The sequence below is a fragment of the Pangasianodon hypophthalmus genome, chromosome 1 (genome assembly GCF_027358585.1).
Source record: "Pangasianodon hypophthalmus isolate fPanHyp1 chromosome 1, fPanHyp1.pri, whole genome shotgun sequence".
NCBI classification, from domain to species: domain Eukaryota; kingdom Metazoa; phylum Chordata; class Actinopteri; order Siluriformes; family Pangasiidae; genus Pangasianodon; species Pangasianodon hypophthalmus.
Window position 1 is genome coordinate 16,107,820 of NC_069710.1, and position 25,413 is coordinate 16,133,232.

Here is a 25,413-nt window from a genome sequence, read left to right on the forward strand (position 1 = left end):
GGAAGATACGACTCTTTTATTCCTAATTTCTGATTAATGTTCAAGCTGCTTTACCTGTAGCCTAGCGCTCAGTGAATGTTGTATTTCTTTCTTTCTGATGAAGTGATGAATATATCTTTATTCTTTCGAATGACATGACAGGTTTTAGGTTAATATTCACACATTCAGACTACTGTTCTTCCTGAAATTTAGTGACAACAAAGGAGTGAAGGAAACAAAACAAAAAACAAAACAGTGTCTTTTCTCTGCTTTTGTACGTGAAACACCCCCCTTCCCCCCTCCCTCTTACACCCCCCCGCCCCCCCTTTCGGTTTGAGACACGCGCCGGATTAAATGGGAGCGGCTTGACGCGCGCGCGGGCTGCTGGGTCTCCACAGCAACATCGAGCAACGACAGAAAACTGTGCTGCATCGACGCATCGTAAGTAAACCGTTTATCATCGGTTGCTTTATTAAACCGTTAATAACTCGTATTTAGGACCTTCTGCTGTATTTTTGGTGGACGAATCCGGACATTGGTGCCAGCCGGTGGTATGATTCGTATGTAAACATTAGCCTGAGCACATGAGCGCTGTTCAGGGAAAGCGGATGTATCCTCCTCTTAGCCTCAAACAGCCCGTTATAAACAGCCAGTCGCTTTTATTTTAACCCCAAATAACACGTGGAATAATAACACCAGGCAGTACAGACATGGCCTTTTCCATTCGCTGCAGTTTTATGACGGCTAACAAACAAAACCCACACACACACACACACACACACACAAATCGAGTGTGAAATGCGTATTTGACAGGTTTGGAGGAAACGGCCGTTTCGTAGCTCACAGCAACTCCTTAAGGAAATAATATTCGAATAAGTTAGCAAAGATAAACAACATTTACAACAAATGACAAAACCATGAACCTTTGACCCACTCAAGGCACCATTTAAATTGTTTTGAGTAACATTACTAGTGGTAACGTTATTTATTGCTCCAGCTGAAACGCCGTGTGTAGGTTACAGTTCCGGCTGCACTTACTGCTGTGTGTGTCCCAAAGCGTCAGCAAAGAAAGATGTAAAGTGCACAAGAAATATATTTGGAGGAAGATAGAAAGCTCTGCCGTGAGAAAATGAGCACATGACCAGACTTTTCATTACCCAGAATTCCATTAAAGGGCAGGTTCAACAAAAAGAGTAGCGTTTGTTGTGTGCTTCTTTAGGTTTGCACTGTAAATATGAGGATAATGCAGTTAATAAGCAGCTACAGTTGCAGCTACCAGTTTAGCACCATAAAAATGCAAGTCATCACACACTTGACTGGGAGCAAATTTTTCAAACAATACTACTTAGTACTATTTGACATAATATTTAATAATCCCACTATCCAGTGTCACCCAGAAGAGGATGGGTTCTCTTTTTAGTCTGGTTCTTGTCAAGGTTTCCTCCTCATGTCAGCTCAGAGAGTTTTTCCTGCTGTGTTGCCTCTGGATTGCTCATAAAAGATCTCGATTTTGACCTGGATTTCTCTAAAGCTGCTTTGTGTCTTGACTTGAACTGAACTGAATTGAACTGAACTTTTGAACTGAACATTTGTACTAGAAGCTACTGGTTAGGGTGCCTGTATACAGAATGCAAGCATGCCTGCCATAATGCACAAAGGATCATTATGTACTGACATCCTGTTTATTCATGTGTTATTAAGGAATAATAATAATAATCCTGTTCTGCAGGGCTCTGTGTTCAGTCTCCAACATGTCGTCCGGAAAAATGGGGCTGTATCGCTCGCAGCCGCGAGACTTCAGCAACCTCTTTCAGACATGCAGCTCTAATATTCAGAAAATAACACACAACAGTAAGTATCCTATGTAGCAACATTTGTGCCACAGTCAATATTTCAACAAGGAGCAGTCATGTGACTTTTCTGAATGCCCTTAAATACCGTGATTATTATAACTATTATATTAATTATCTACATGGAGGAATAGACTTAGTGCCAAATTATTATTCAGTTGTCTCTCTCCAGGATTAAACCCCCCTGACATTCATCACTTCTATTACTCAGTATGAAAAAAAAAATCAAGATTAGGTTTCCAATATAACCATCACTAAGAATAATACATGGAATTTTTTGTTTCTTGATTGTAGTGCTCTCCATTAATTTTTGTGCATTTTTCTCTGTCTTTTGTGTTCAGCCGGCCAAATCAAATCCATGCTGTTCCAGCTTGGTAGCAGACCAGACACTCCTGAACTTCAGGACAGACTGTGAGTCAAGCCTGTCTTTGTTCCTAGCACATTCATCTATCACCCTCTTCTAATGCCTTTCTAAATCCTTGATCTGTCCTCCTGGACATAATATCCTGCACAGAACAATTTTATAAGAGCATTTTCTTTCAAAAGAAAAATGCAAGGAAGACAGTGAGTCTAATAGTCAAATCATATGTATGTCCTTAGACTGTCTCGGTACAGTTAACTCATTACAACAACTCATTGTTACTGAATTAATCCTTAACTATGAGTGTAATGTGGGCTATTTTAGTTGCCTGTCTTAGTGCTGTTGAAATAAAATGCGGTTACTAACAGAGCTTCCTGATTTTTACAAGTTTTCTTTTATTGTAACAAACTTGTTAACAGACAGATCTGTGTGGTTTTCAGTCAGCAGATGCAGCATTACACAAATCAGCTAGCCAAAGAGACCAACAAGCACCTGAAAGAACTGGGCTCTTTACCTCTACCTCAGTCTCCTTCAGAACAGGTGAGCTCATTTTCTCCCCAGAAAGCTGCATTCAAGCCAAGAGCTGTTGAACACATTCACATTCTTCACACAGCGGCAGCAGAGGATCCAGAAGGACCGGCTGATGAACGACTTCTCAGCAGCCCTCAACAACTTCCAGGTGGTGCAACGTCGAGCAGCCGAGAGGGAGAGAGAGTCCATGGCCAGGGCTCGAGCTGGCTCACGCGTCCTGGTATGATGCAGTGGAACGTACAAACCCTCTTCTGTCTTCCAGAGTCATAGTATTGTAGCAAAAAGCTTTTTTTTTTTTTAAATGTGTGCACTTCTATGTAAAATATAATTATCAACCTATAAATCCAAGGTTTCTCTGACTATGTTCTCTTTCTGTTTTTGTAGGTTGAAGAAAGCAACCAAGATGAGCAACTTGTGACTTTTGAAAAGTAGGTGAACGTATAATTTCAGTTTGGCTGAAGTGAACCATGAAGTCACTTGTCATACATAATGAAGATGCCAAATTTATGTTGTGTAATAAGCAAGTTATTCCAACTGTAATAAGGAGCAAACTGTGCAAGATGTTTAAAGAATGGATAGGCCAGATGAGATCTTTGGATAGCACTAGCAAGTGTTGTGCTCTGAACTTGTAGGAATGAAGACTCAGGGCCGTTCCAGAGTCAGGTTGAAGAGGAGCCCATCACAGAAGAGGACTTGGAGCTGATCAAGGAGAGGGAAACCAACATCCGGCAACTGGAGGTGACAGTTGGGGTTATAGAACTTGAGAGTAAACAACCACCATACAGTGTTCAATTCTAGTTCTTCACTGCAGGCTCTGATTTTATTCTAAGCTTGCAACGTTGCTGATCTATTTTTGTGCAGATCAAGAGTCTAGTTGATATCTTTAATGTTGGCAAAGATGAGACCTCAGTGAGTTTACAGTAACGTCGAGATACTGCAAACAAAGGAAAAGTGACACGTTCTTTTCTTGCAACACTTGTACAGAAAATATTTTAGAATGCCACATTGCCTTCTTGGTGTTATTTCCTTTGTGATACTTTTCCTATCTTCTACTTTTCTCCTTTATTTGCAGTTCAGTTTTGTTTCTCTTTTGACACAGGAGAGGAATGTGTCATGTATGCGTCATGTCTTTAACTTCACAGTCTACCAGTTCTACTCGTAGCATTATGGTCAATCTGAGGTTTAAAAAAACATGACCAAGGGGGGGCACAGTTTAAGTTTATGTTAATTGGCTTAATAGACATGACAGACAAACTTTATTTGGTTACAATCATGAAAAAAAAAACTTTGGTTATCACTAAGATTGTCATTGCTCATAAACACGAAATAATCTAAATGGTTGTCAGTCTACAACATACTGTCATACATTTATAAAGCAGAATTATCTCTACAGTCTGACCGGGTCAGCACCAGTAGGTGCACAGAAAGAAAGAGTAGTCACATGTATAGTTTTACACTCACTGACCACTTTATTAGGAACACCTGTTTGAACAGTTTGAACCAGTCTAGCCATTCTCCTCTGACCTCTCACATTAACGAGGTGTTTCTGCTCATAGAACTGTGGCTTTGTTTTGTTTGTTTTTCACACCATCCTGTGTAATCTCTAGAGACTGTAGTGCATGAAAATTCCAGGGGATCAGCAGTTACTGAAATACTCAAACCGTCTCAAAAGTCGTACTGACCGAATCACATTTTTCCCCAGTCTGAGCTGCTCGAGGTGAACATTAACTGAAATATACTATGACTGTACTAATAATTCGCAGTTGTAATTACATACCAACAGCAGTGTTTCAGAGCCATCTTCAAGTGCACAACAAAACTGATTATATCTGTTCCTCATTTACTTTTTCTTTGTTGTTTACAAACTTACTATCAGTATATAAGGGACGTGGTGGTCTACTGTATTATGATGCAGAAAAATATAAATCCATTGTTCATCAGTCTTCACTAGCTACTAACATTATCCCTAGTGGAGTTTATTAAATACTGTTAAATAAACAGAAGTATAAACAACACATACCTGTCATCCTGTGTTGTGCCTTGGGTTGGCCATAAGGTAAACTATTGTTTTGCTGTCTGTTGGCTGAAGGTAAAATTACACTTACAAGGCACACATTCCTCTCACTCCTTTTCCTTTCAAACCTATGCTGAAAGAGAATAAAACTGAAGTACAAATAAAATCAAGAAAAAAGCAAAAAGTGCCACCTTGAACCTTGAAGTAACACAAAGAAGTGAAAAGAAAAAAAATTGGTATTGCAAAAAAAAAAAAGGCAAAACTGTATTGCAGGAAAATAGTGTCTCAAATCCTTAATTTTCATGCAGTATCTAAATATTTTGCAATTCACTGAGGCCGCATCTTTGCTTCTTTTCTTCATCATCACTAAAGACCTCAAGTTAATCCCATACATTTCAGGTCCCAGGGGTCAATTGTATTTTACTCTTGGCTAATTAATGGAAACATCATCTTTATAGAAATATACCTGAGCTAATTTATTATATATATTATTAAATATTTCAATTATGATATCTTAATTGTTTTAAGGCAGAAAAAAAAAATCTAACTGTTAATGTTATTGCAGGCAGATATCATGGACGTGAACCAGATTTTTAAAGATTTGGCAGTTATGATTCATGACCAGGGCGATATAATAGGTGGGTATACCCATCAATCATACATGACATGTTGTCCTCTTGTGTTTTAATCAATCGACATTGTTCTGGTATTCATGTCTACGGTGTATGTCACACACAGATAGCATAGAGGCTAATGTGGAGAGCGCTGAGGTGCATGTGGAGCACGGGACTGAGCAACTGCAGCGTGCTGCCTACTACCAGGTACAGCAGCGTTGTTTTAACACTGGCCTAACCTTATTTTATTGTAGCACAATGAACATCATCAGCGATTTGTCTGTCTCTCTTTGTCCTCTCCAGAGAAAATCACGCAAGAGGATGTGTATTCTGGCTTTAGTGCTGTCCTTAGTGGTGACTGTCTTTGCCATTATTATTTGGCAAGCTACCAAATAAGGTGACATCACTCATTTGAATTTGGTGCACTTTAAGATATCCAGTGGTGACTGGCTGGTGAGTGTTTTGTTTGTGTATGGAAATTAACTGCAAATAATTGCTTTTATTATTTAGAACATCCATATTTACACTAAATATTGACAGCATCTTGCATGTCCAGTATTGCTTTTTACACCTTTGTAGGGCAAGTTGAGTCTTGTGCATTTTCCAAGTATTATGCAAAATAGTACGAGGGGTGATGGTTCACTGATAATGGATTTGGTGAACAAATATGAAGTTGATTAAAATGAAAAGTGAATGAAACAGTGATTGATTATTTTATTTGATTGAATTGCGATTCGATTAAAACTGCAAGTTTTATAAAACATGAGCCATATTTTGTTATCACTTTTTCATTTGGCATACTTCATTGTACGTAACAAAAATGGCTATTTAAATGATAAAATGATGCAGAGATTAAAGAAAAGTAAATGATTACTGCTCAGTTCATGCTTTTCATTACCCATTATAAATGTATTTATCAAAATGATAGTAATATTCAGTAGTGAATATAAATGGTAAATATGGCTAATATTTTTTAGAAAATCTTCACTGTTCTGATCAGATTATTTTGAATTTATCATAAAAGTTTTTCACTTTTATTTTCAGGTGAATGTTTATTTTTGTTCAGTTTTTACAGTTATATCCATTATTGTTTGTTTCTTTAACTCCACATACAATAGCAGTGGGTGGCATGATGATATGTGGGTGATGCTGCATATGTCTGCCATCCAAGAAACAGTTAAATGGCAAATTCTCTATTTATTTTTGGTCTCATACAATGGTAGCAGTATACATAAAAAAAAGAACTCTCATCCCTACGTAATTTTACCCAATGAAGATGTACAAACTACCAAATTAAAGCTGTTCTTTAATGTCATTCATGGTTTCATTTCAAATCTGGTGTGCTGGGGTACAGAATTAACAACAAATCTGTGTCATTGTCCTGATGTGAATTGCTCTAATGAAGGTGTGGCACATACTGTACAGGTAGTTCCTGATATTCTGTTTTGTCTCTGAAAGCATACTGTAAATTCCAAAAGTGGCTCAGTGATATTCTTTTTGTATAATAACATTATTGTTATCTTAAAGAAAATGCTTTTTTTCAACATGTATGTAACATTGGTGGTACAAAATGTATATATCATATATTGGTGGCTGCCATTCATATAACGAGGCTACTGTGGGGCGTTCTTTCAAACGATATAGATACTATGTTTATGTATGCTTGTGTGCATGTGTGTAAATGTGTGTGTGTGTCAACTCATTAATCTAAGCTCAGTAACTGAAACTCTGAACTCTGCTACAATGATCTGTTGAGATTTGGCTGAACTGTGATGAATGTATGACGAACTGTGAGAATGTATGGGTTTTTATGTAAAATCTGATGTTAGCATTAGTGATGTTTTTGATTAAGTTTAAGTACCAATATGTAGTATGCTCTTGTAACACGCACACACGTGCACACGTGCGCACATGCACACACAGTTATTCTGGTGAACACAAATCTTCCTCTCATGACTGGTACTACTCATATTTAGTAAAGTATCATCACAATAGGATTGCAGGCGCAGCTTCTTTCTCACCATGAACTTCTTTAACGTTATCTATATTTAAAATCTTTTTCCACTGTTTTTTGTTTTCTGAAAATTACTAGTGTGGCTCTTACAGTAAACGTTAGGTACCAAAAACTAGAGTGGGAAATATGAAGTCTAAGATTTCATTATGATCCACATGATGACGCCTCTCACTTTACACCTGTCTTTCTGTATATATTAAATAAATGAGAATGTCCATCAAGATGTTCGGTCTATTTTTCTCCTGCAGTCTCTGGTCCACTTGAAAACAGTGGCCAGTATTTTTGTAGGATTTGTTTCATGTGCACAGAAGTGAGAATTTGTGAGTGCAAACATGAGTGCATTGATCAGATCCTGCTGATGTAGGTTCATGCCAGTTTCACTCACTCACTCACAGTCACTTTCACTAAGTGCTTTATCCTGATCAGGGTCGCAGTGGAACCGGAGTCTATCCCAGGAGCTCTAGGCATGATGTGGGAATACACCCTCACTGGAATGCGTGTGTTTCTCAAGGCACTGTGCACATACATTCACACACAGGTGCAATTTATCTTAGCTAATTCACCTATTGGCATGATTTTGGGAGATAACCTGGAGGCAACCCACACAGACAACCAGAGAACATGCAGAACTCCACACACACACAGTCACCTGACTCCAGGATCAAACTTGGGACCCTGCAGCAATGATGCCTGCTGTGTCACCGAACCACCGTTCATTTTAAGGTGAGTGACGGAGTGTATGAGCAAATAAGGGATGGAATGGCCTATCTATTGTGCTACTGCAAATGAAGTGAGATATGAATTAAATAAATTGGCAAAACATTTTTTAAAGTATATGTTGCTTCTGCATGCAGTTGTGGAAGAGTCATTATTTATTTTAACCACTAGGTGGCATGGAATATACAGAAATAAGATCTTCATAGTCCATATTTACAGATATGTTGATGGAAATGTACATAACAAGCATAGCCATTAAATACTTGTAACCATTCTGAGCTTTGCCAAAATAAATTGTGATTTTTGTTGGGGACATTGGGACAAGGACCTGGCTGATACATTATTTATTCATTTGAATGCTTATCGATTGAAGGCTTATTACACTTCATATGTTGTTATAGTTGTATTAAATATGTAGTAAGTTTTGAATATGCATTCTAATAGTCTACTTTATAAAGGAGTCCTTATGAGTAAGAGCAGCAGGCAGTGCTGTAGCTTTCAAACAACCAGCTTAATTAATGTTTTGTCTTGGAATATATGTGGAATATATGTCTTTGGAGTGATTTCACTTGGAAATCGTTTGCTGCTGCTGAGGATGGCCACACATGGACAGCCTAAAGATACATGAGATTACTGTGGATGGTATCACTTAGAAACCATGAACATGGCTTTGGACTGCAATTGCCATGAACAGTTTTGCACTCAAGTCTCCATCAGTGAACAGCTGATAACTTCGACAAAATAGACTTCAAGTGAAAACTATAAAGAATTTCCTGGTTGCACAACTGCACTTTTTGACCATGTAGTATACAGTTATACAAGGGAATTATTTATAATCACACAATCCAGTGTCACCCAGATGAGGATGGGTTCCCTTTTGAGTCTGGTTCCTCTCAAGGTTTCTTCCTCACATTGTCTCAGAGAGATTTTCCTTGCCACTGTTGCCTCTGGCTTGCTCATGAGGGATAACTTTATAAATTTAAAATGTATGTCCTGAATGTATTTATTTCTGTAAAGCTGCTTTGTGACAGTGTCCATTGTCGAAGGTGCTATACAAATAAAACTGAATTGCATATATTTTCTTATATTTGTTGAAGAGACTGTTATCTAAGCAGTTTGCCCTTTGGATAGAAAATGAGCGTCCTGGAATTCTGAGTCTTTGACAGCCAGAGCTTGTGAGTTGGAGTGATCCTTGAGGTGCTGTAGAGTGCTCCTTGTTCACTTTTCATGCGTCATGTGTGGTATCAATCAGCCAGTGACCACCCCCGCTGCCCTTCACAGCTCAAAGCATGAAGAGTCTAATTACTTAGCCATGCACATCTCTCATTTGATTCGGTGTGATTAAGAATGATTTTAATGATGATTGAAGTGGACGTCCTGCTTTATTAATGTTAAACCAGCTCTACCTAAACTAAAGGCTCACTCTGTTTGCAGGAGTGTGTGCAGGATGTATTTGTGGTGAACATTACATTACTCATCACAATGACGCAAATGAAATTACTGATCTCCCTCTTAGAAACTTCACTGTTTTTACAATAAACGTAATATGTTTTGATCTTTTCCTTACACTGAAATCACACCTACTGCAAAAATCCATTATTACTAAACTTCATTATTTAAAGCAGCATTGTGTAGGTTTTATTCTGAAATGCTAAATATGTGCAAAGAGCTCAAAACGCCTTCCTGCTCTTTCTCTATATGATTATAAATCCCTATTTCTTAATGATATTTTTATGTGGATTCTGAATTTAGAATATATTGTTTGATGTTACTTTACAGTAATTTTTGAATTCTGAATTATAAGACAGTGGTCACGAGTGTAAGTGGAAATATGATCCCAATCTATAGTAGGTGAATTCCTGTCTATCCTATAAGTATGCTAAAGATGTTATTTTGAATGAAATACCTTAACAGTGATCTTTGTTCTTTCATGATATGCTTTTATTACTAAGTTTATTTTGAAAATGAAGAGATTTACTTCCATAAACTCTTTTTTACAACATTCCTAAGCATGTTCAGACTGAGTAGCAGAATTTTTTATATATTTATTTATTGATTGATTTTTTAATTATAATAGTTCATAGTGCCAAGTGGGCTAAGAACACTGTGTAGGAAGTGCTAACTAATTCATAATCCATCATGTTCATAGCTTGACTGGAGGGTAGAAGCCAAAACAATTTCACCATGCCAACTCAACCCAAGTATGAGTGGGTTTCATAACATGAATATTTAGCAATATCCACTTTGATGGATTTAATATCGCCCTGATTGCCGTTTCTATCAGACTATTCATTAAGTCTGTCCAAAAGAGGTGTTAGAAGTAGTTTCTCATGTTACGTGTAGATGTTTCACAAATCTAACTAGAAGTTCATTAGATCAAGGGTGAATTCCCCCACGACCACAGGGGTGTCCTGTACACCACTGTCAGTAATGGGTTTAAATGTCTCCTGAGCTAAAAGAGAAAAACAGGACAGATAAATGTATCATTTTTTCTCCTTAGAATGAAAACAGGTATATTTCTTCCTTATTTTCTATTTTGTCAGAGATAGCTTTTCCTCTCTTACCTGTCTTTTCATTTCCTCCTTCAGAAAGCCAGCCCTGATTCCCAAATGTGATGGACACGTCACTGACAATAATGACTCCCAGGTTATAGCTGACATAACATAAGAGAGAAAATGAGATTTGTGTGTGTGTGTGTGTGTGTGTGTGTTCATGTGCTTGTGTTTGTTTATCAGATAGGAGGGTCCTTTTTAATGTACAATGTGTACAGAAGTAATAGGGCAGTTATTAAAACAAGCAGATGTCAAATTTTTATTATTATCAGTTATACTGTATTATTATTTCAAATATTAATTGATTTTGTCCAGACTATTGCTGAAGGCATTTTAGAATATTGGAAACAAAAAAGAGAACTATTGTAAAGATCATGTTCCACAAATACATTGTTCTTTTTCTTTTTTTTTTTTTTTTAAATACTTTAAATGTGAAATATTTTATTGCTTCATTACATCTGGATGTAGTTTAGGTTTTTAGGTAACTGTGTGGCATTGTTCATTTTAGCCTTTACCCCAATTACATTTATAATGATAATGATATACTTTATAAAGGGCAGTAGTAGCTTAGTGGGTAAGACATTGGACTTCTGATTAGAAAGTTGTGAGGTCAATCCCCAGCACTACCAAGCCCTTGAGCAAGGCCCCTAAATCTCAACTGCTCAGTTATATATATATATATATATATATAAATGAGATATAAATATAAATTGCTCTGGATAAGGGTGTCTGCCAAATGCAGTAAATGTAAATAATGCATGAATTGCAAGTCTCTTGGCTAAACTCTGATATCGCAGTCTAATTTAGTCTTTGATAATCACTCACCAAGCTACTTCTCTGGTAACTGGTCTACAGTGGTGCAAATAAAACATGAATTGTGCAAATATCAATAATTTCAGGTGAATTCCAGCAGGATTCTAAATGTTGTGATATGTGGTTTCTTAAAAGGTGTAATGCAACAATATGTAATAATAAATAGTTTTTTTTTAAATGCTATATCAGCTGTTTTAAGGGTACCGCCCAATTTTGACCACAAACATCACATATGGAACAGGAAAACACACCGTTTGAACATTATAAATCTATACGCTTTTAGAAAAATGAACCCTTCAGGATTTCTTTGGACAGTTAAGGGTTCATAGCAACCCGAACCCTTGACAGAGAAAAACTCAGTTCATGTTCCTACACCTTTAAGCTTCCCCAGAGGGACAACCTAAGAGCCCGTAAAGGATCTAGACTAAATTTTTTTTTCTTAAAGTGCATAATGTACACTCTTCAGCCAATGCATTTAAAGCAAATCATTAAAGAATTTAATGCTTATGGAACTGTGATGTCAATTACACCAACATGGCAGCAAATCACAGCACATTTTTAAAAGTTTTTTCATATGACAGGATGTAATGTTTTTTGCTATATGACGAATTACAATAAAGCTTCAAGAACATTATTATTTCCCTTTCTCTTCACCCTTCTGAGAGAACGAAAAATGCCTCCTAATCCTTATATACACCATTCTGTATCTGTGCATATGCTCATGTTTGGCATGTAGCACTACTGTGAAAAAGGTTGAGCAGGAAGGTCTGTCACATATAACGCTGGGTCAGCATGCAATGTGCCATCAGTGCTAGTGACTTAAGCCTAAAGCAAATAGGGTTTGTTAGTCAGTGCTTTAGTGAATTCTGAATGACTTAAGTGACCTACAATTTATACCCTTACCCCTCAAGTGCATGTTTCTCAAGTGCATGGTATTAATATGTCACATTTATGATGTTATCAGTAAAATAACTGAAAAGACTTGGACATGTTAGTAAGACACGTATAGAATAGATATATGTAATGGAAATTCTGTATCATTCCCTTGGAGAGGTGACCAAGGAGAGTAAGTACAAAGAAGAATTTCTCAATCCTGCACTGCACATTTTAATAAGTTCCTCTGTTCCGAATTCACACAATGGCAGCTTTGTAGCTCTGGTGAAATGAAATAAGCTGAACTAAAACAGACTTTTAACAGGTTTATAGCCACATTCAAATAATTCCTTTGGTATGAGTTGTGGAGAGGGAAATTACTGCACGTTTCTTTGCCAAACATCATAGCAGAATGTCTGCTACAAAAAAAAATTAATTTACTTATTAATATAATTTTACTTTTTTACTTGAGAAAAAAAGTACTTAATTATTTGGTGAACATGCAGTACATGTCTTTTCACATAAACACACACACACACACACACACACACAAATGTGCAAGCAGACAGCTGGTCTCTGGTTCTATATATAGATGTGTTGGGTGTCTGATATCCAGCATAAAGATAGTGCCAGAGGACAGCCTAATCTTGAAGCTCATGTTTGTTTTGCTCAGTAGATACTTCCACATTCACAAAATAGTCCAATGAACACCATTTTTGTATGCATGTTGCATGTTCGATTATTCTTCATGTATAATCTACTGGAGGAAAGGGAAGCAGGTCCATAATGGTTTGCGGATAGCAGTGGCATTTTACTGTTGCGCTATAGGAGGCTTTACTCCCCGGAGATTTCATATAGTAAGAATGTGACCTTATTTTTATGAGATTTAGGTCATGTTTTTGGGCCTGGAGCAGATGCATGTCCCCAATCTCTCACTCAGGTGAGCTCAACCGAGACTCAACCAAAGTCACCTTCCTCTGTCAGGTAACCTACAAGGACCTAGGGAAGCTATTTTAGTCTAAAAATGGTATTTCTCTGACACTGATTTATCTCCCAAACAGTGCTGAGCAAATGTCACTGGCACATACAGAGTGTTTCATGCTTCATTAATGGGAGAACTCCTAGCACATGGACTCAGTCGTCCCTCCATACACACTTCAGAGGAAGTGAACATGCTGCTCTGTTAACATGTCATCTCTAACTTTCTTTCTCTGATGGTGAATCTGTTTGTTGGTGATTATTTGGTGGACACCAGGACCTCGGAGATGACCTGAGTAGTCTAATACATTACATAGATCCCAGTTTATTTGAAGCTGTGAGTAAAAAAAGAGCATACTGACTCATGCTTTGGCATGTAACTGGAGACTAGTTTCACATATTTTGCGCGTAAAGCCTACTCCAGTCTTCTGTTCCATACTTATGAACATAATGTAGATTCTTCTGTTGGAGAAGTGAGCACATATAACCCGCTCTAACGTTTCCCAGTGGTTATTTTTGGGAAAGCATTTCTGGGAGAGCTCTGCTTAACCTAACAAAACACTGTTCCAAGGGGAACATGACTAACGCGCTCTCATGCGTCCGGGACAACTCCGAAATACCAGCTGTTTTGCGCTTTTATTTTGATGAATTAACCCTTCCAGTTTGATCTAGTAGGCAATAATAGGGGCTGGAGTGATAATCTGTATGTGGGACTGGACACCTGCGGCACTGGATGTGATTTACAGAAGCCTTTCTGCGATTAAAGAGGTGGGATTATGGAGCCTGGGATGCTTCTGGAGCAGAATGACTCTAGTTTGAGCGCGGTGCCACTGGCACATCCGCTGTGCTCAGAATGGAGGAGAGACCCCGAAGGATCTGTTTTTCACCTCGCTAATATCCTGCTGGTGCTGGGCTTCATGGGCGGTAGTGGATTTTACGGATTGATCTACATGTTTAGTCTGATGTCGCTCGGGTTTTTGTGCTACTCCTTTTGGGCATGGTCCAATCCGTGCACCACGGACTCCTTCTCCTGGGCTTTTGTCCTCTTTGTCATTTCTGTTGCTCAGGTCGTCCATGTCGCGTACCGCCTGCGGAGTGTGACTTTCGAGAAGGATTTCCAGGATCTCTATGGATGCATGTTCCAAAAGTTGGGAGTGTCTCTCAGTCACTTCGCCAAGATCGTCTCTTGTTGCGAGCAGGAAATCCATACTATTGAAAAAGAGCACTATTTTGCAGTCGAGGGCAAAACTCCTATCGATAAACTGTCTGTTCTGCTCTCCGGGAGGTAAATATGGACATCTGTAATTCTACACACTATAAACTGATGTCTGGATGATCATTTAGGGCTCATTCAGTTCTCCTCATAGACAGAACCCTTAAAAGTGGAACTTTAGGAACCTTGTTTTTGAAATATGAATGGTTCCTCAAAGAACCCTACACTCTCAGAAATAAAGATATCAAACTGCACTTTTCCTTGTAGTGGTCCTTGGAGTGGTCCATCTTCTGCACCTTTAGTGTGTAAATGCATGTGATTTACCTTTAATTAGCTTTTAAGCTAAAGCTTTCAAGGTAAGCCTACATCCCTAGGTGGCCTTTAAGGTCTAATTATGTACCTTAAATCATTTTTAAAGGTGAAAGATACATACTGTACCCCTGATGATACCATTACAGTTTGGCAGCTTTATTTCTGAGTGTAATTTCAATAATATTTCAATAAGCGCCCTCAGGGTATATCAGTCGGATCTTTTAGAGGTGTCAGAATCACATATGATACACATCATAGGATATATGCCTGGAAAATCTTACTTCATAATGCACTTCTGTAGGGAGTAAGGCACCATGAGGGATTCAGTCAGTGAGGAATTTGTTTGTCCCAACAGAATCCGTGTTACAGTGAATGGAGAATTTCTACACTACATCTACCCTTTCCAGTTCTTGGATTCACCTGAGTGGGATTCACTCAGACCGTCGGAGGAGGGAGTTTTCCAGGTTTGAGCAAATAATAATAATAATAATGATAATAATAATAATAATAATAATGATAATAAGACTCTTGCGCAATGCGTTCTTGGCATATTACACCTGCTTTGTTGTTTGTTGTTTTTCTCTTTTCTTTTCTTTCAGGTTACACTAAGAGCAGATGATCCCTGCAGGTATGTGGCTTGGAGACGCAAGAAGTTATATCTGCTCTTCGCCAAACACCGATACATCGCCAAGATATTCGCACTGGTGGTGCGCAATGACATCGCCGATAAGCTGTACTCTCTGAACGACAGAGCTCTGGACGCACACGGCTTCCGCTATGATATGCGTTTACCCAGCTTCTGCCACACGCCACAGGCACCGCTAGAAAAACCACACACCAGCTAGAGAGGTCACGTGACCCCGACCTGGAACGTCCTCCCACTCATCCAGGAGAAAGGAAGTCTTAAAGAAAGCAGAAGGAAATCCACGAGGTGGTGGAGGTGTATTTCTTATACACACTTGCCTTTTGCAATGTGTGTTAGTTGCACATCGTGTGTTAGTCCTGATGTTGGATGTTCAGTACATCAGTCATGCCTCAAATACAAGCTTTATTGTGATGCATTCTTAGTCTATTATTTGCATAAAAGAAAAAAATGGTCTAAAGTTGCCATTAGGATGAATGTTTGAACAGCTCTTTGAATGTTCTGTCTAAAAGACATTTAGCTCATGCTTTTGCAGATCTGAATTCCCAAATAAAGGAGATTTTGTAATCACCTTTTGCTGCTCGTGTCTTGATTACTCGTGGTCCGAAAACGCGTCATGATAAATACATCATTTCCGTTTTGTTCTGTCGCTGACCGTGGTGCTGATTTTCATTGTCGCACTTCAAACCGAACCCTGTAACACACTAACACAGGGGTGTCCAGTCTTATCCAGAAAGAGCTGGTGTGGGTGCAGGTTTTCATTCCAACCAAGCAGAAGCCACACCTGAGTCTACTGAAAGCCAAGATCAACTGATTAAACAGGTGGAATCAGGTCTGGTTCCTGCTTGAATGAAAACCTGCACCCATGCTGGCCCACTGTGGAGAAGACTGGACACCCCTGAGACTAACACACATTGAATCATATTTCCCAACCTAATCTATCCGATCACCACACTCTTAGAAAAGAAGTTCTTCAAGGGTTCTTCAGTGGGTCCTTGTCTAAGTTCTTTGCACTGAGAAAGGTTCTAGTTTGGGACCCTTTCTGTTGTAGTGCTCTACATAGGAGCTCTCAGGGTTTCCCAAGAAGAATAAACTCTTAAGGGTTTTAAGTTTCAGCTTTTTATTTCTAAGAGTGTACGTGATGACAATCTAGAGGAAAAAGAACGCATTTGGAAACAGTCATAAACAAACAAACAAACAAAAAATGAAAAATAACAACACAATCCCAAAATAGTCCATCTATAGGCTACAAAAATCTAAATCTGGAATGGGATGTGATGATCAGGTGTCCACAAACATTTGGTCATATAGTGTAACATAATCAGGAGTCTCATGCTTTTGTCAAAACGCAGATATGAAGTGTGTCGTTTGCTTTTGATGAGCTCCTTCTAGCGGTGTAGGTGTTTGGAGTAAGTGTGTGTGTGCACGAGGCACGGCGCTGTTTGTCAGTGTGTGAGCTTCTTGCCCATTTTAGTCGATGGCTGTCAGCAGGCTGGAATGCGCGACTCACACTGTGCAGCCCCCTGCTCTCCTGCACTCACACACACTCACTCACCTCACTCACACAGCGCCTTCTCTCTCTCCTACTTCAACCACCAGCGAATCATTCATACACTTTCTTTCAGCAAAGACGGTAAGTGTTTAAAAGCTTTTGTATTGTATTTTTTTCTCTTTTTTTTGCATTATGATCTGGAATATAATAAGAAACTACAGGCTGTTGATCTGGTGGAATCTGGCTTTTTTCCTCCTCACAGACTTGTTTGTGTTAATCTTAAATTCTGCATATAGTGTTCTTGTTTCTGTGTTGATTTACCTATCTACTGTAAATATGCTTTGTCCAAATGTAATGGGGTTTGAACTGTCTTAGCATACTCGAAGCCTGCACTTGGTCTCAGACTGAATACAGTAGAAAACACACAAGCTCAATGAAGGTTGTCCAGTTTAAAAGAAGCATATTAAAGTAATGTGGGTCTACTGGCCAGTTTATACCAGACACGTTGATATGTGTTGTGTGTGAGATTGAGAAATGTAGACCCATGACTAAAATGCTCGATGAATGTCCTGAATGTCCATACACTTTTTATGGCGTGGCGTTTTATGGTATAGTTTCAGCTGTGGTCCTAAAACAGTGCCATTTTTCACTTCTTTTCCATAAATTCCACTCCAGCTTATTGTCCTTCAGAATGTCAGCCATGCCAGATTTAACCATGACCATGACCCCACTGGACTTAAGTGTGACACCAATCTATGGTAACTCAGCGATGGCAGAAAATGTCACATCGTGTCAGGAGTGGGAGAAAGCTCATCACCTCCTCTTCCATCTGGGCAACCTGAGTTTAGTTGTGGGCCTGCTCATTCCCACCACTGTGGGCCTGCACATGATCCTCCTCAGACTTCTCCTGATGACAGGTCAGTTTGAGCGCACTCTGCTGGCCACCACGCACACACACACACACACACACACACACACACACACACACACACACACCTTGCATGGTAATTTGTTGACATGTCCTCGCTGCAGTCTCACAGATGTAGTCAGTGTAGACTACATTCATTATGCTGCTGAAGTTATTTTCTCCCGCATTAACAGATTACATGTTTTCGCCATCATTAACAAATTACAAAGAGAGAAAAAGGTTGCAGAGGGTGTATATTAAACAGAACTGAGCTCCCAAGATATTTTATATTTTAGATAGATGTAGACATATTTACATTATTGATCTCCAAGGGGATATTTGGGCACTATAGTAGTCAAAGAACATAGGGCATAAAAAAATACACATAGTAAATACAACTATTATATATCCTGTACTATACATGCATACACAGTGCAAAGACATTAGTGGACAAAACACACACACACACACAAAAAAAAATCCATCTATCACATCGGTAGAAACGTCAGTGTGTAAGTTATGTGTTAAGGGTTTAGTGTTATAGCAGGAGCATTCATAATTGTAAACATTAATGTGTGCAAGAATTAGGCTGAAATTTAAGAAAAATAGTGGTTTATTATAATAGTGGTGGGATTTTGTCTCATTGTACATTTTGAAAGAAAGGAGACAGGATAGCATGCTGGGAGGAAGTCATTTTGAAATAATTTGTAGAGCAATGTACAGAGATTCCAGACACATAGCGCATTACTACTAAATCATACAAACCTTTTTAATGCTGTCAAATGATTACCCCTTGGAATTAAGGCTATATTACCCTGAATGGAAAGTTGTAAGCAAAGCTTTTCTTTCTGTTTTAAGTGTAACCTTAATTTATTTGAATTTGATGCTTGCTGTGGATTTTCCATTGTTGCCCAATGACTGCGGAACGGTTCTGTTAATTAATCCCTATAGATGCCTAAAATACATCAATGTAAATCTGCTTTTTGTGTGGCCTGATGGGACTGTGATTTTACCTCATCGCAGAAATGATTTAGAATTAAACTATATTGTAGTGCAGCACTTGTTAAGGCTTTAAAGTGAACAACCATGTTTTTACAAATTAAAAAAAATTCAAATCATAACTTTTTTTGCAGGCTGCTGCTTGTTTATAACCTGGGCTGCTCTGTACAGGTGCACGCTAGATGTGATGGTTTGGAATGCCGTCTTTCTCATAGTCAACTTCATGCATTTCTTCTACTTGCTGTACAAACGCAGACCTGTGAGTACTGACTGCTGACGTACATTCTGTGATTTAAAAAAAAAACAACTCTTTGGCTCTTCATTCACTATTTAGCCTAACAAAGTTTTTATAAGGTATATTTTACCACTTTACAGTACATTCACATACAAAGCTGTAAATGAAAGAATCAAAATTAAAGTTTTTTTTATTTATGTTACCTCTCAGTCCACTCCTGGCTGGATTTTCACTGCCTCGCTGGTTTACTAACCCCTGACCCCATATCATCATTTAATTCCCCTGAGCTTTATACTGTAGATGTATATACAGTCACGTTTATCTGCTAGCTTTTACTGTGGCAAGTCTTGTCTATTTAGATTCTTAGCGATCATAATGTCTGCAATTTTCTCCCGTCCTTTGCCTCAATGTTTTGTAACAACTGATCATATTGTAGGACTCTATATGTATATATCTATATCTATATCTATATACATATATATATATATATATATATATATATATATATATATATATATATACATATATATATAGAGAGAGAGAGAGAGAGAGAGAGAGATAGACAGATATAGATATATACATATAGAGTATAATTTGCCTAAACATACATATATATATATATATATGTATGTTTAGGCAAATTTACTATGCAAAACAATTAACACACTGATAATTTTGCAGCTTCAATAGCTTCCATCGCATATTGTTGGATCTCAATGGAATAAAAAATAATTTTCTGGTTCGATGACAGATCTTAAAGGTGCTATCTTCAAAAATAAGAGAGAAATGCTCAGGATTTCATTATTTTAAGAATTCTCTTCACATTCTGCATATACCTTACATCTTATATATTTTCAATACATTTTGTACATTTTATTTTGTACTGTATGACTGTAATGATCAAAATCCCGTGTTATCCAAAAGAGAATGGGTTCTCTTTTGCCTTTGGAGTCTAGTTCCTCTCAAGGTTTGTTCTTCATATCTCATATCTCATGGATTTGGTGTTTTTCTAAGGAATTGCCACTGTTGCCTGTGGCTTGTTCATTATTTAGATCTACATTGAGATTTCTGTAAATCTGCATTGTGTCAATGCCTGTTGTTAAATCTTCTATACAAATAAATTTGAGTTGAATAATGTCAACTCACAGCACGAGACAAATTGTTTCCTGTTGTTAGCATAATTTCAGCAGTTTTGTGCTTTGCAATTAGATTGGGATTCATTTGAGTGTGTAATTTTTCAGCATGTATTTGTGCTTACAATAGTGTTTCACAAAGCCACAGTGATGGATGTCTATGATTGTTTAATTTGTTAGAAGAAAATCACACTGACCCTGGCGAAATGGGAGGCATGATTCATCTTTGGCGATGCACCACATTGAGGCTGCAGGGTCACCTGGAATGTGAGGCTAATTTTTGTGCTCTGGAGGTTTTATAAAACCAGGTCATGCCTCTGAGATGTCATGCATATCTCATACTCTGTGTCCTTCACACCTCATTGCTCTCTTCTAAGAAGCTTTGTGGACACAAAATCTGGGATACAAGATGCCTTTTTGCTTATTTTTCAGTGATAATCACTTCAGTCTGAAAGTTGATGTGGTCATTTTTTTTTAATTCCTAGATTAAGATTGACCGGGAGCTGAGATCAGTGTATAAGCGGATGTTTGAACCCCTGCATGTACGTGAAGCTTTGTTCCAGAGGCTCACTGGTCAGTTCTGCACCATCCAGACCCTTAAGAAAGGCCAAGTGTACGCTGCCGAGGATAAGACCTCTGTGGATGAGCGTCTCAGCATTCTCCTGAAGGGGAAGTATGTGGCTGAAGAGAACACTAGCCCTGTGGGAAACAAATGCTTAGAAAGTGAAACACCTTGAATAAACCAACACTTCCTCTTTAAGAGATTGGTTTTATTAGCTAGAGCTCCACAAGCTAATCTTACCCTTCTGCAGATCATTTTTGTTTTGAGCATTTATTTCTTAAATTCTATGTGTTTTTTCTAGCAAGATAATTTCACTTGATAATCTTATATGGAGAGGAAATATTTTCCTTCATTCAAACATTTAAGTTTCTAAGAGTCATATTGTTTTGCACTGATCATGTTTGCTTTCTGTAACTTTGTATAATCACCACAATGTTTCCTACAATTTTTTGTCACTATATTTATTTATATTTATATATATATTTTTGTCATTATATTTCATGAGCAAGCCTGTGCTTTTGTTACAGAATGAAGGTGTCATATCGTGGCCATTTTCTTCACAACATTTACACCAATGCCTTTATTGACTCTCCTGAGTTCAGATCAACACAGATGAACAGGGGAGAAAAGTTCCAGGTAATATCCTTAAAACTGAACGTTGAATCTCTGTCCACATCTAAATTAAGTATGATTAAAAGCAGTGCCTTCATCAGAGGGTGTAGGAGAACAGGTCGTTCTTGTGGCAGGATTGCTGAATTCAGAGCGATGGACTCATGTAACATGGTGGTGATGAGTAGCTTCTTACTGACAGGTGACAATCACAGCTGAGGAAAACTGCAAATACCTGTGCTGGTCTAGAGAGAGGCTGACTTACTTTCTGGAGTCTGACTCATTTCTGAACGAGGTGTTCAGGTACCTCATCGGCAAGGACATTACTAACAAGCTGTACTCCCTGAATGACCCCACTCTTAGTGACAAGGTAAGATGACCATGAAGGTGATGATAATGATTCTATGCGACTGACTCTGATATAATTATGATACTGTAGATGTACATGGCATGGATGGACATCCTGATAGTAGTTGTTACTATGATGTCACTGTTTCTCAGGCGGTAAAGAAGATGGAAAGGCAGCCGAGTTTGTGCTCTCAGCTCTCCATGATGCAGATGAGAAACAGCATGGCCAGTACCAGTGACACAGATGACGTGCTTAATCAGATTCTGAGAGGCGGATCAGGCGGTTCATCAATCCGTAAGTCGTACCCTGCTAACGCCATCTGCTTATGAGCTTTCAGCACTAATGCTAATCTTGCTACAGCTTTAATCAAAACTTACTATATATGTTCAATTGCCTTATAATATGCCCACTTCCACATATATATCATCCTTTCTTCCTATATCTCTGTTTCTTACTTTCCTATTCAAATATGAAACATTTTCATTTCCATTTTCGCTTATATAACCTAATGATTTCCACCTCCAGCATGGTCCATTACCATCACCTGAATGTCTGGTGCTCGTCTCCTTCCATATGGGCTCATGTTATTGTGTCACTGTTTCTCTGATATTATTTCCTCCTGTCCCTCCTTTAGCTCTGACCTCAGATCGCACCTGATGGGGCTGTAAGACCTTTTATTTTCTCTCACCATCATTTTTTTCCCCAAACCCCCAAATCTCCCAGTTATCAGCTCAAATATAACCAAGTGACTTGATGCATTTTCCTGTAAATTCCTAACTGCCTCCCAATGTACTTAAAGTGTGCCAATTTGGTCATCTGTCACGGACCTCACCTCATTAACTTCATCACGCATCACAAGCCACAACCCTATAACTCAACTTATCATAGACCCATTGCAACTAATGCTTAGCGTATGTACAGTTTCACTATTGTTCCGGTGATGACTGCTTTAAAATAGTATTGTATGCAGTAACATGATATTTCAAATCAAGACATCTAAATACCCCTCTCCCTCAGTTACATACACATATATTTGAATATTGAGTGTTACACAATATGGGCAAAATATAATGTTCTATCTTGTTACATTGCTACATATTGAATTTATGTTATATTACAAATACACCAGTTGTCAATAAGTGTGTCATCTGTGGTTAATGATCAACCTGCATGTTTTTAACCAAAATTCTCACATATATAAATATAGCCATCACTTTTTAAGGGACTATACATCCGTATGAATTGTAAGGCTTCAGAAGAGTCATGACAAATGCATCTGAGCACCAGTGTGAATTTCGTTCTCATATCAAATGTCCAAAAAATCTGAATACACAAAGATGTCTTTATGGAAGTAAAATTCCAAACAATGTATTTAAAATTGTTGTGAAAGCCACAGTGTTATCCATTTTTCATAAATGTGATTCAAAAGACCACAGTTTGTTCAGCCAAAAAACCTTCATCTATAAAATGTGCACGCAATATATCACCATCCTGCACAAGCTCCCTTAAATCACTACATGTATGAATCTAATCAACAATAATTAGTAAAATACAAACCCTCTTACTCTTCAGGGCATTTTCTGGTAAACTGTGACACATATGCAATTTATTTGTTATAATTTTTATTAATGTCACTGCATGTGATTGAAATGACAAAGTGCCAAGGTTAAAATATATAAATATTTAAAATATATCCTAAAAAATAAGTATTGTCAATGCATCTCCGTTTTGACCTTGGGCATCTTGTTTTCAGAAAAAAATCCACTCAGCAAGCCCTCCACGACTATGAAACCAATCGAAGAAACCATGGAAGATGATGTTTTTGAAGCGTACTCAGCTAATGACTCCCAAAACAGCCCAGAACCGGTGTAGGATGATACTGCAGGTGATTTTCAGCCTCAACTGATATTTGGTGGACCGCTGTGTGAAGATGGTGTAGACTATTACGGATCAGAAATCACATCTCGGGCTAGGTTACTATCCTACATGTTCTCTATGTAGTATACAGAATAGACAGCATGTCCAGGCAGACATTCATGTCACGAAACCGGGATTGCATCTTATCGCAGCCTGTGCTTGTTCTGGAATGGCTTAACAAATTCATTGTGGTTTTTATTGAGAGCAAGAGGCACATTTAGCTTTTTTCTAAGTATATCAACATGTATTTGAAATCAATATTTAGCTTATTATCACTTTGGTACGTATCATCTTTGATAGCAAATGTAAACACAGTGTTTAACTTTTTTCCCTGTTGCTTTCTTTTACCTATGGATTGTACTTTAATTAAATGAAACATACACCCTGAACGACGTGCATATTGATCTTTGTAATTAACATGTGGTCTCCAGGGAGCTCCCAGAAAAGTGGTCACCATATCGTCAGGAGATCAAGAGTTCGAATCCCAATAGTGCGACAGCCATCTGTGGCTGGGAGCCAAAAGAGCGAAACTGGCCATGCGCTCTGGTTGGGAAGGATGGCTTTCTCTCTGTCCGCTCTCAATCACAGTAATCACCAGCCAGTCATGGTGTCTGGGATCTTGTGTAAGCGGACTGGGGCAGATAGCGCTTTCCTGGCTGACTGCACGTGTCTTGGAGGAAGCACATGTTAGCGCTCCCCCTCCTCAGTTAGCAGCTGTTGTATGGTTTTAGGGGAGAGTAGGTGGTGGGTGGGAATTTTCAGGTGAATAAATTGGGGAGAGAAAAATGGAGAAAAAACAAAAATCATGTGATCTTCAATGGCGTCCAACACTCATTTTATAAATGAGGGTTCTGATTTCTACCTTTTGTAGTTGAAAATTCATTCCTCGACATGTTAGTCTATTTTCACTTTGATTAATGGTTTCCTACATTACAATGTTGTTTAATCACCTGCTGATTGCGGTGCCAGTGGCATTTATTACTTATCACTATCTAAGGAAAGCATTCAGCAGCAATGCAGCATCGCTTTAGTCCATTAGTCTGTCCAGATCTCTCATCTTCTCATCTGTACACACTACTCAAACAAATCAGGTTCCAAAACTTCAAGTTTCCTGCTAATACCACCACACTTCTTCTACATCATCCTGCTTGTCAACTTGTGGATCACCAGCTACACGAAATGATTCTCTGCTCTGACGCAATTGTCTTCCAGCTGCATTGCATTCTGGAACTTTGAATCCAACATTTGCTGTCTCCGCTCTTTCTACATTGGATTTCTCATTAATATGCTGTCGCTGGAAATCATGAAAAAAGGCTCTTTCTCCTTTTATAGGGAGCTAACTGCGAAATTTTCTGACTAATCACCACTGTAACTGCGTTACTGGAGGTAATGTCTCCTGTGATGTAAGAATGGAAACACAACCGCTAGGTTCTCATGGTAATAACAAAAATACAACACCAACCAACAAAAACTGCACTGGAATCGCTAAAAAATTTTTAAATCACAAATATTTCAATATATAACTTACTTAATGTGTTTCAGGGTGGAGAAAAATATAACCATTCTGGCACAAATTGCCTTTTGAAGATTAACACAAAAATCAATTTTGGTTAATTTCAGTTTTATACGTTCAAAGAAATTTAATTAAGAAATGTAATTATTATGTGAAATTAATTACAGATAAAGACTTCTTCTCTTGATAAGGGCCTCTGGCAATTTATTAAAAGATATGGTCTTTATCCCACA

General features: G+C 38.2%; 3 protein-coding genes across 5 annotated transcripts; all 3 read left to right on the forward strand.

The window, feature by feature from the left end:
- Window positions 1-294: 294 nt before the first annotated feature.
- Window positions 295-7,584, forward strand: stx12l (syntaxin 12, like). The gene is made up of 10 exons (XM_026926896.3): window positions 295-420; window positions 1,709-1,830; window positions 2,171-2,240; window positions 2,631-2,730; window positions 2,804-2,941; window positions 3,106-3,149; window positions 3,354-3,459; window positions 5,301-5,373; window positions 5,474-5,556; window positions 5,653-7,584. Exons 2-10 carry the CDS (start codon window positions 1,731-1,733, stop codon window positions 5,743-5,745), a joined length of 807 nt encoding a protein of 268 aa, XP_026782697.1. The 5' UTR covers window positions 295-420; window positions 1,709-1,730; the 3' UTR covers window positions 5,746-7,584.
- Window positions 7,585-13,439: 5,855 nt separating this feature from the next.
- Window positions 13,440-16,034, forward strand: popdc3 (popeye domain containing 3). The gene is made up of 3 exons (XM_026926624.3): window positions 13,440-14,581; window positions 15,177-15,285; window positions 15,421-16,034. Exons 1-3 carry the CDS (start codon window positions 14,073-14,075, stop codon window positions 15,664-15,666), a joined length of 864 nt encoding a protein of 287 aa, XP_026782425.3. The 5' UTR covers window positions 13,440-14,072; the 3' UTR covers window positions 15,667-16,034.
- Window positions 16,035-16,943: 909 nt separating this feature from the next.
- bves (blood vessel epicardial substance) lies at window positions 16,944-24,071 on the forward strand. 3 transcript variants are annotated; one of them, XM_026926024.3, is made up of 8 exons: window positions 16,944-17,097; window positions 17,632-17,873; window positions 18,997-19,121; window positions 20,716-20,903; window positions 21,320-21,428; window positions 21,604-21,771; window positions 21,903-22,044; window positions 23,504-24,071. In XM_026926024.3, the coding sequence occupies exons 2-8, from the start codon at window positions 17,648-17,650 to the stop codon at window positions 23,620-23,622; spliced, it is 1,077 nt and encodes a 358-aa protein (XP_026781825.2). In that variant the 5' UTR covers window positions 16,944-17,097; window positions 17,632-17,647; the 3' UTR covers window positions 23,623-24,071. The 3 variants fall into 3 exon arrangements, with proteins under 3 accessions (XP_026781825.2, XP_026781827.2, XP_053091888.1); XM_026926026.3 differs by lacking the exon at window positions 23,504-24,071 and adding an exon at window positions 22,385-22,414; XM_053235913.1 differs by having other exon boundaries at window positions 16,950-17,097; window positions 17,647-17,873.
- The last annotated feature ends 1,342 nt before the right edge of the window (window positions 24,072-25,413 follow it).

Excerpts from the sequence above, each read along its gene's own strand:
- popdc3 (XM_026926624.3), top strand. The coding sequence starts at position 14,073 with ATGGAGCCTGGGATGCTTCTGGAGCAGAATGACTCTAGTTTGAGCGCG. Across the intron at positions 14,582-15,176 it reads TCTGTTCTGCTCTCCGGGAG|AATCCGTGTTACAGTGAATG; the intron begins GTAAATATGGAC and ends TTGTCCCAACAG. Across the intron at positions 15,286-15,420 it reads CGGAGGAGGGAGTTTTCCAG|GTTACACTAAGAGCAGATGA; the intron begins GTTTGAGCAAAT and ends CTTTTCTTTCAG.
- bves (XM_026926024.3), top strand. The coding sequence starts at position 17,648 with ATGTCAGCCATGCCAGATTTAACCATGACCATGACCCCACTGGACTTA. Across the intron at positions 19,122-20,715 it reads TGCTGTACAAACGCAGACCT|ATTAAGATTGACCGGGAGCT; the intron begins GTGAGTACTGAC and ends TTTAATTCCTAG. Across the intron at positions 21,772-21,902 it reads ACCCCACTCTTAGTGACAAG|GCGGTAAAGAAGATGGAAAG; the intron begins GTAAGATGACCA and ends ACTGTTTCTCAG.
- stx12l (XM_026926896.3), top strand. The coding sequence starts at position 1,731 with ATGTCGTCCGGAAAAATGGGGCTGTATCGCTCGCAGCCGCGAGACTTC. Across the intron at positions 2,731-2,803 it reads CTCAGTCTCCTTCAGAACAG|CGGCAGCAGAGGATCCAGAA; the intron begins GTGAGCTCATTT and ends TTCTTCACACAG. Across the intron at positions 3,460-5,300 it reads CCAACATCCGGCAACTGGAG|GCAGATATCATGGACGTGAA; the intron begins GTGACAGTTGGG and ends ATGTTATTGCAG.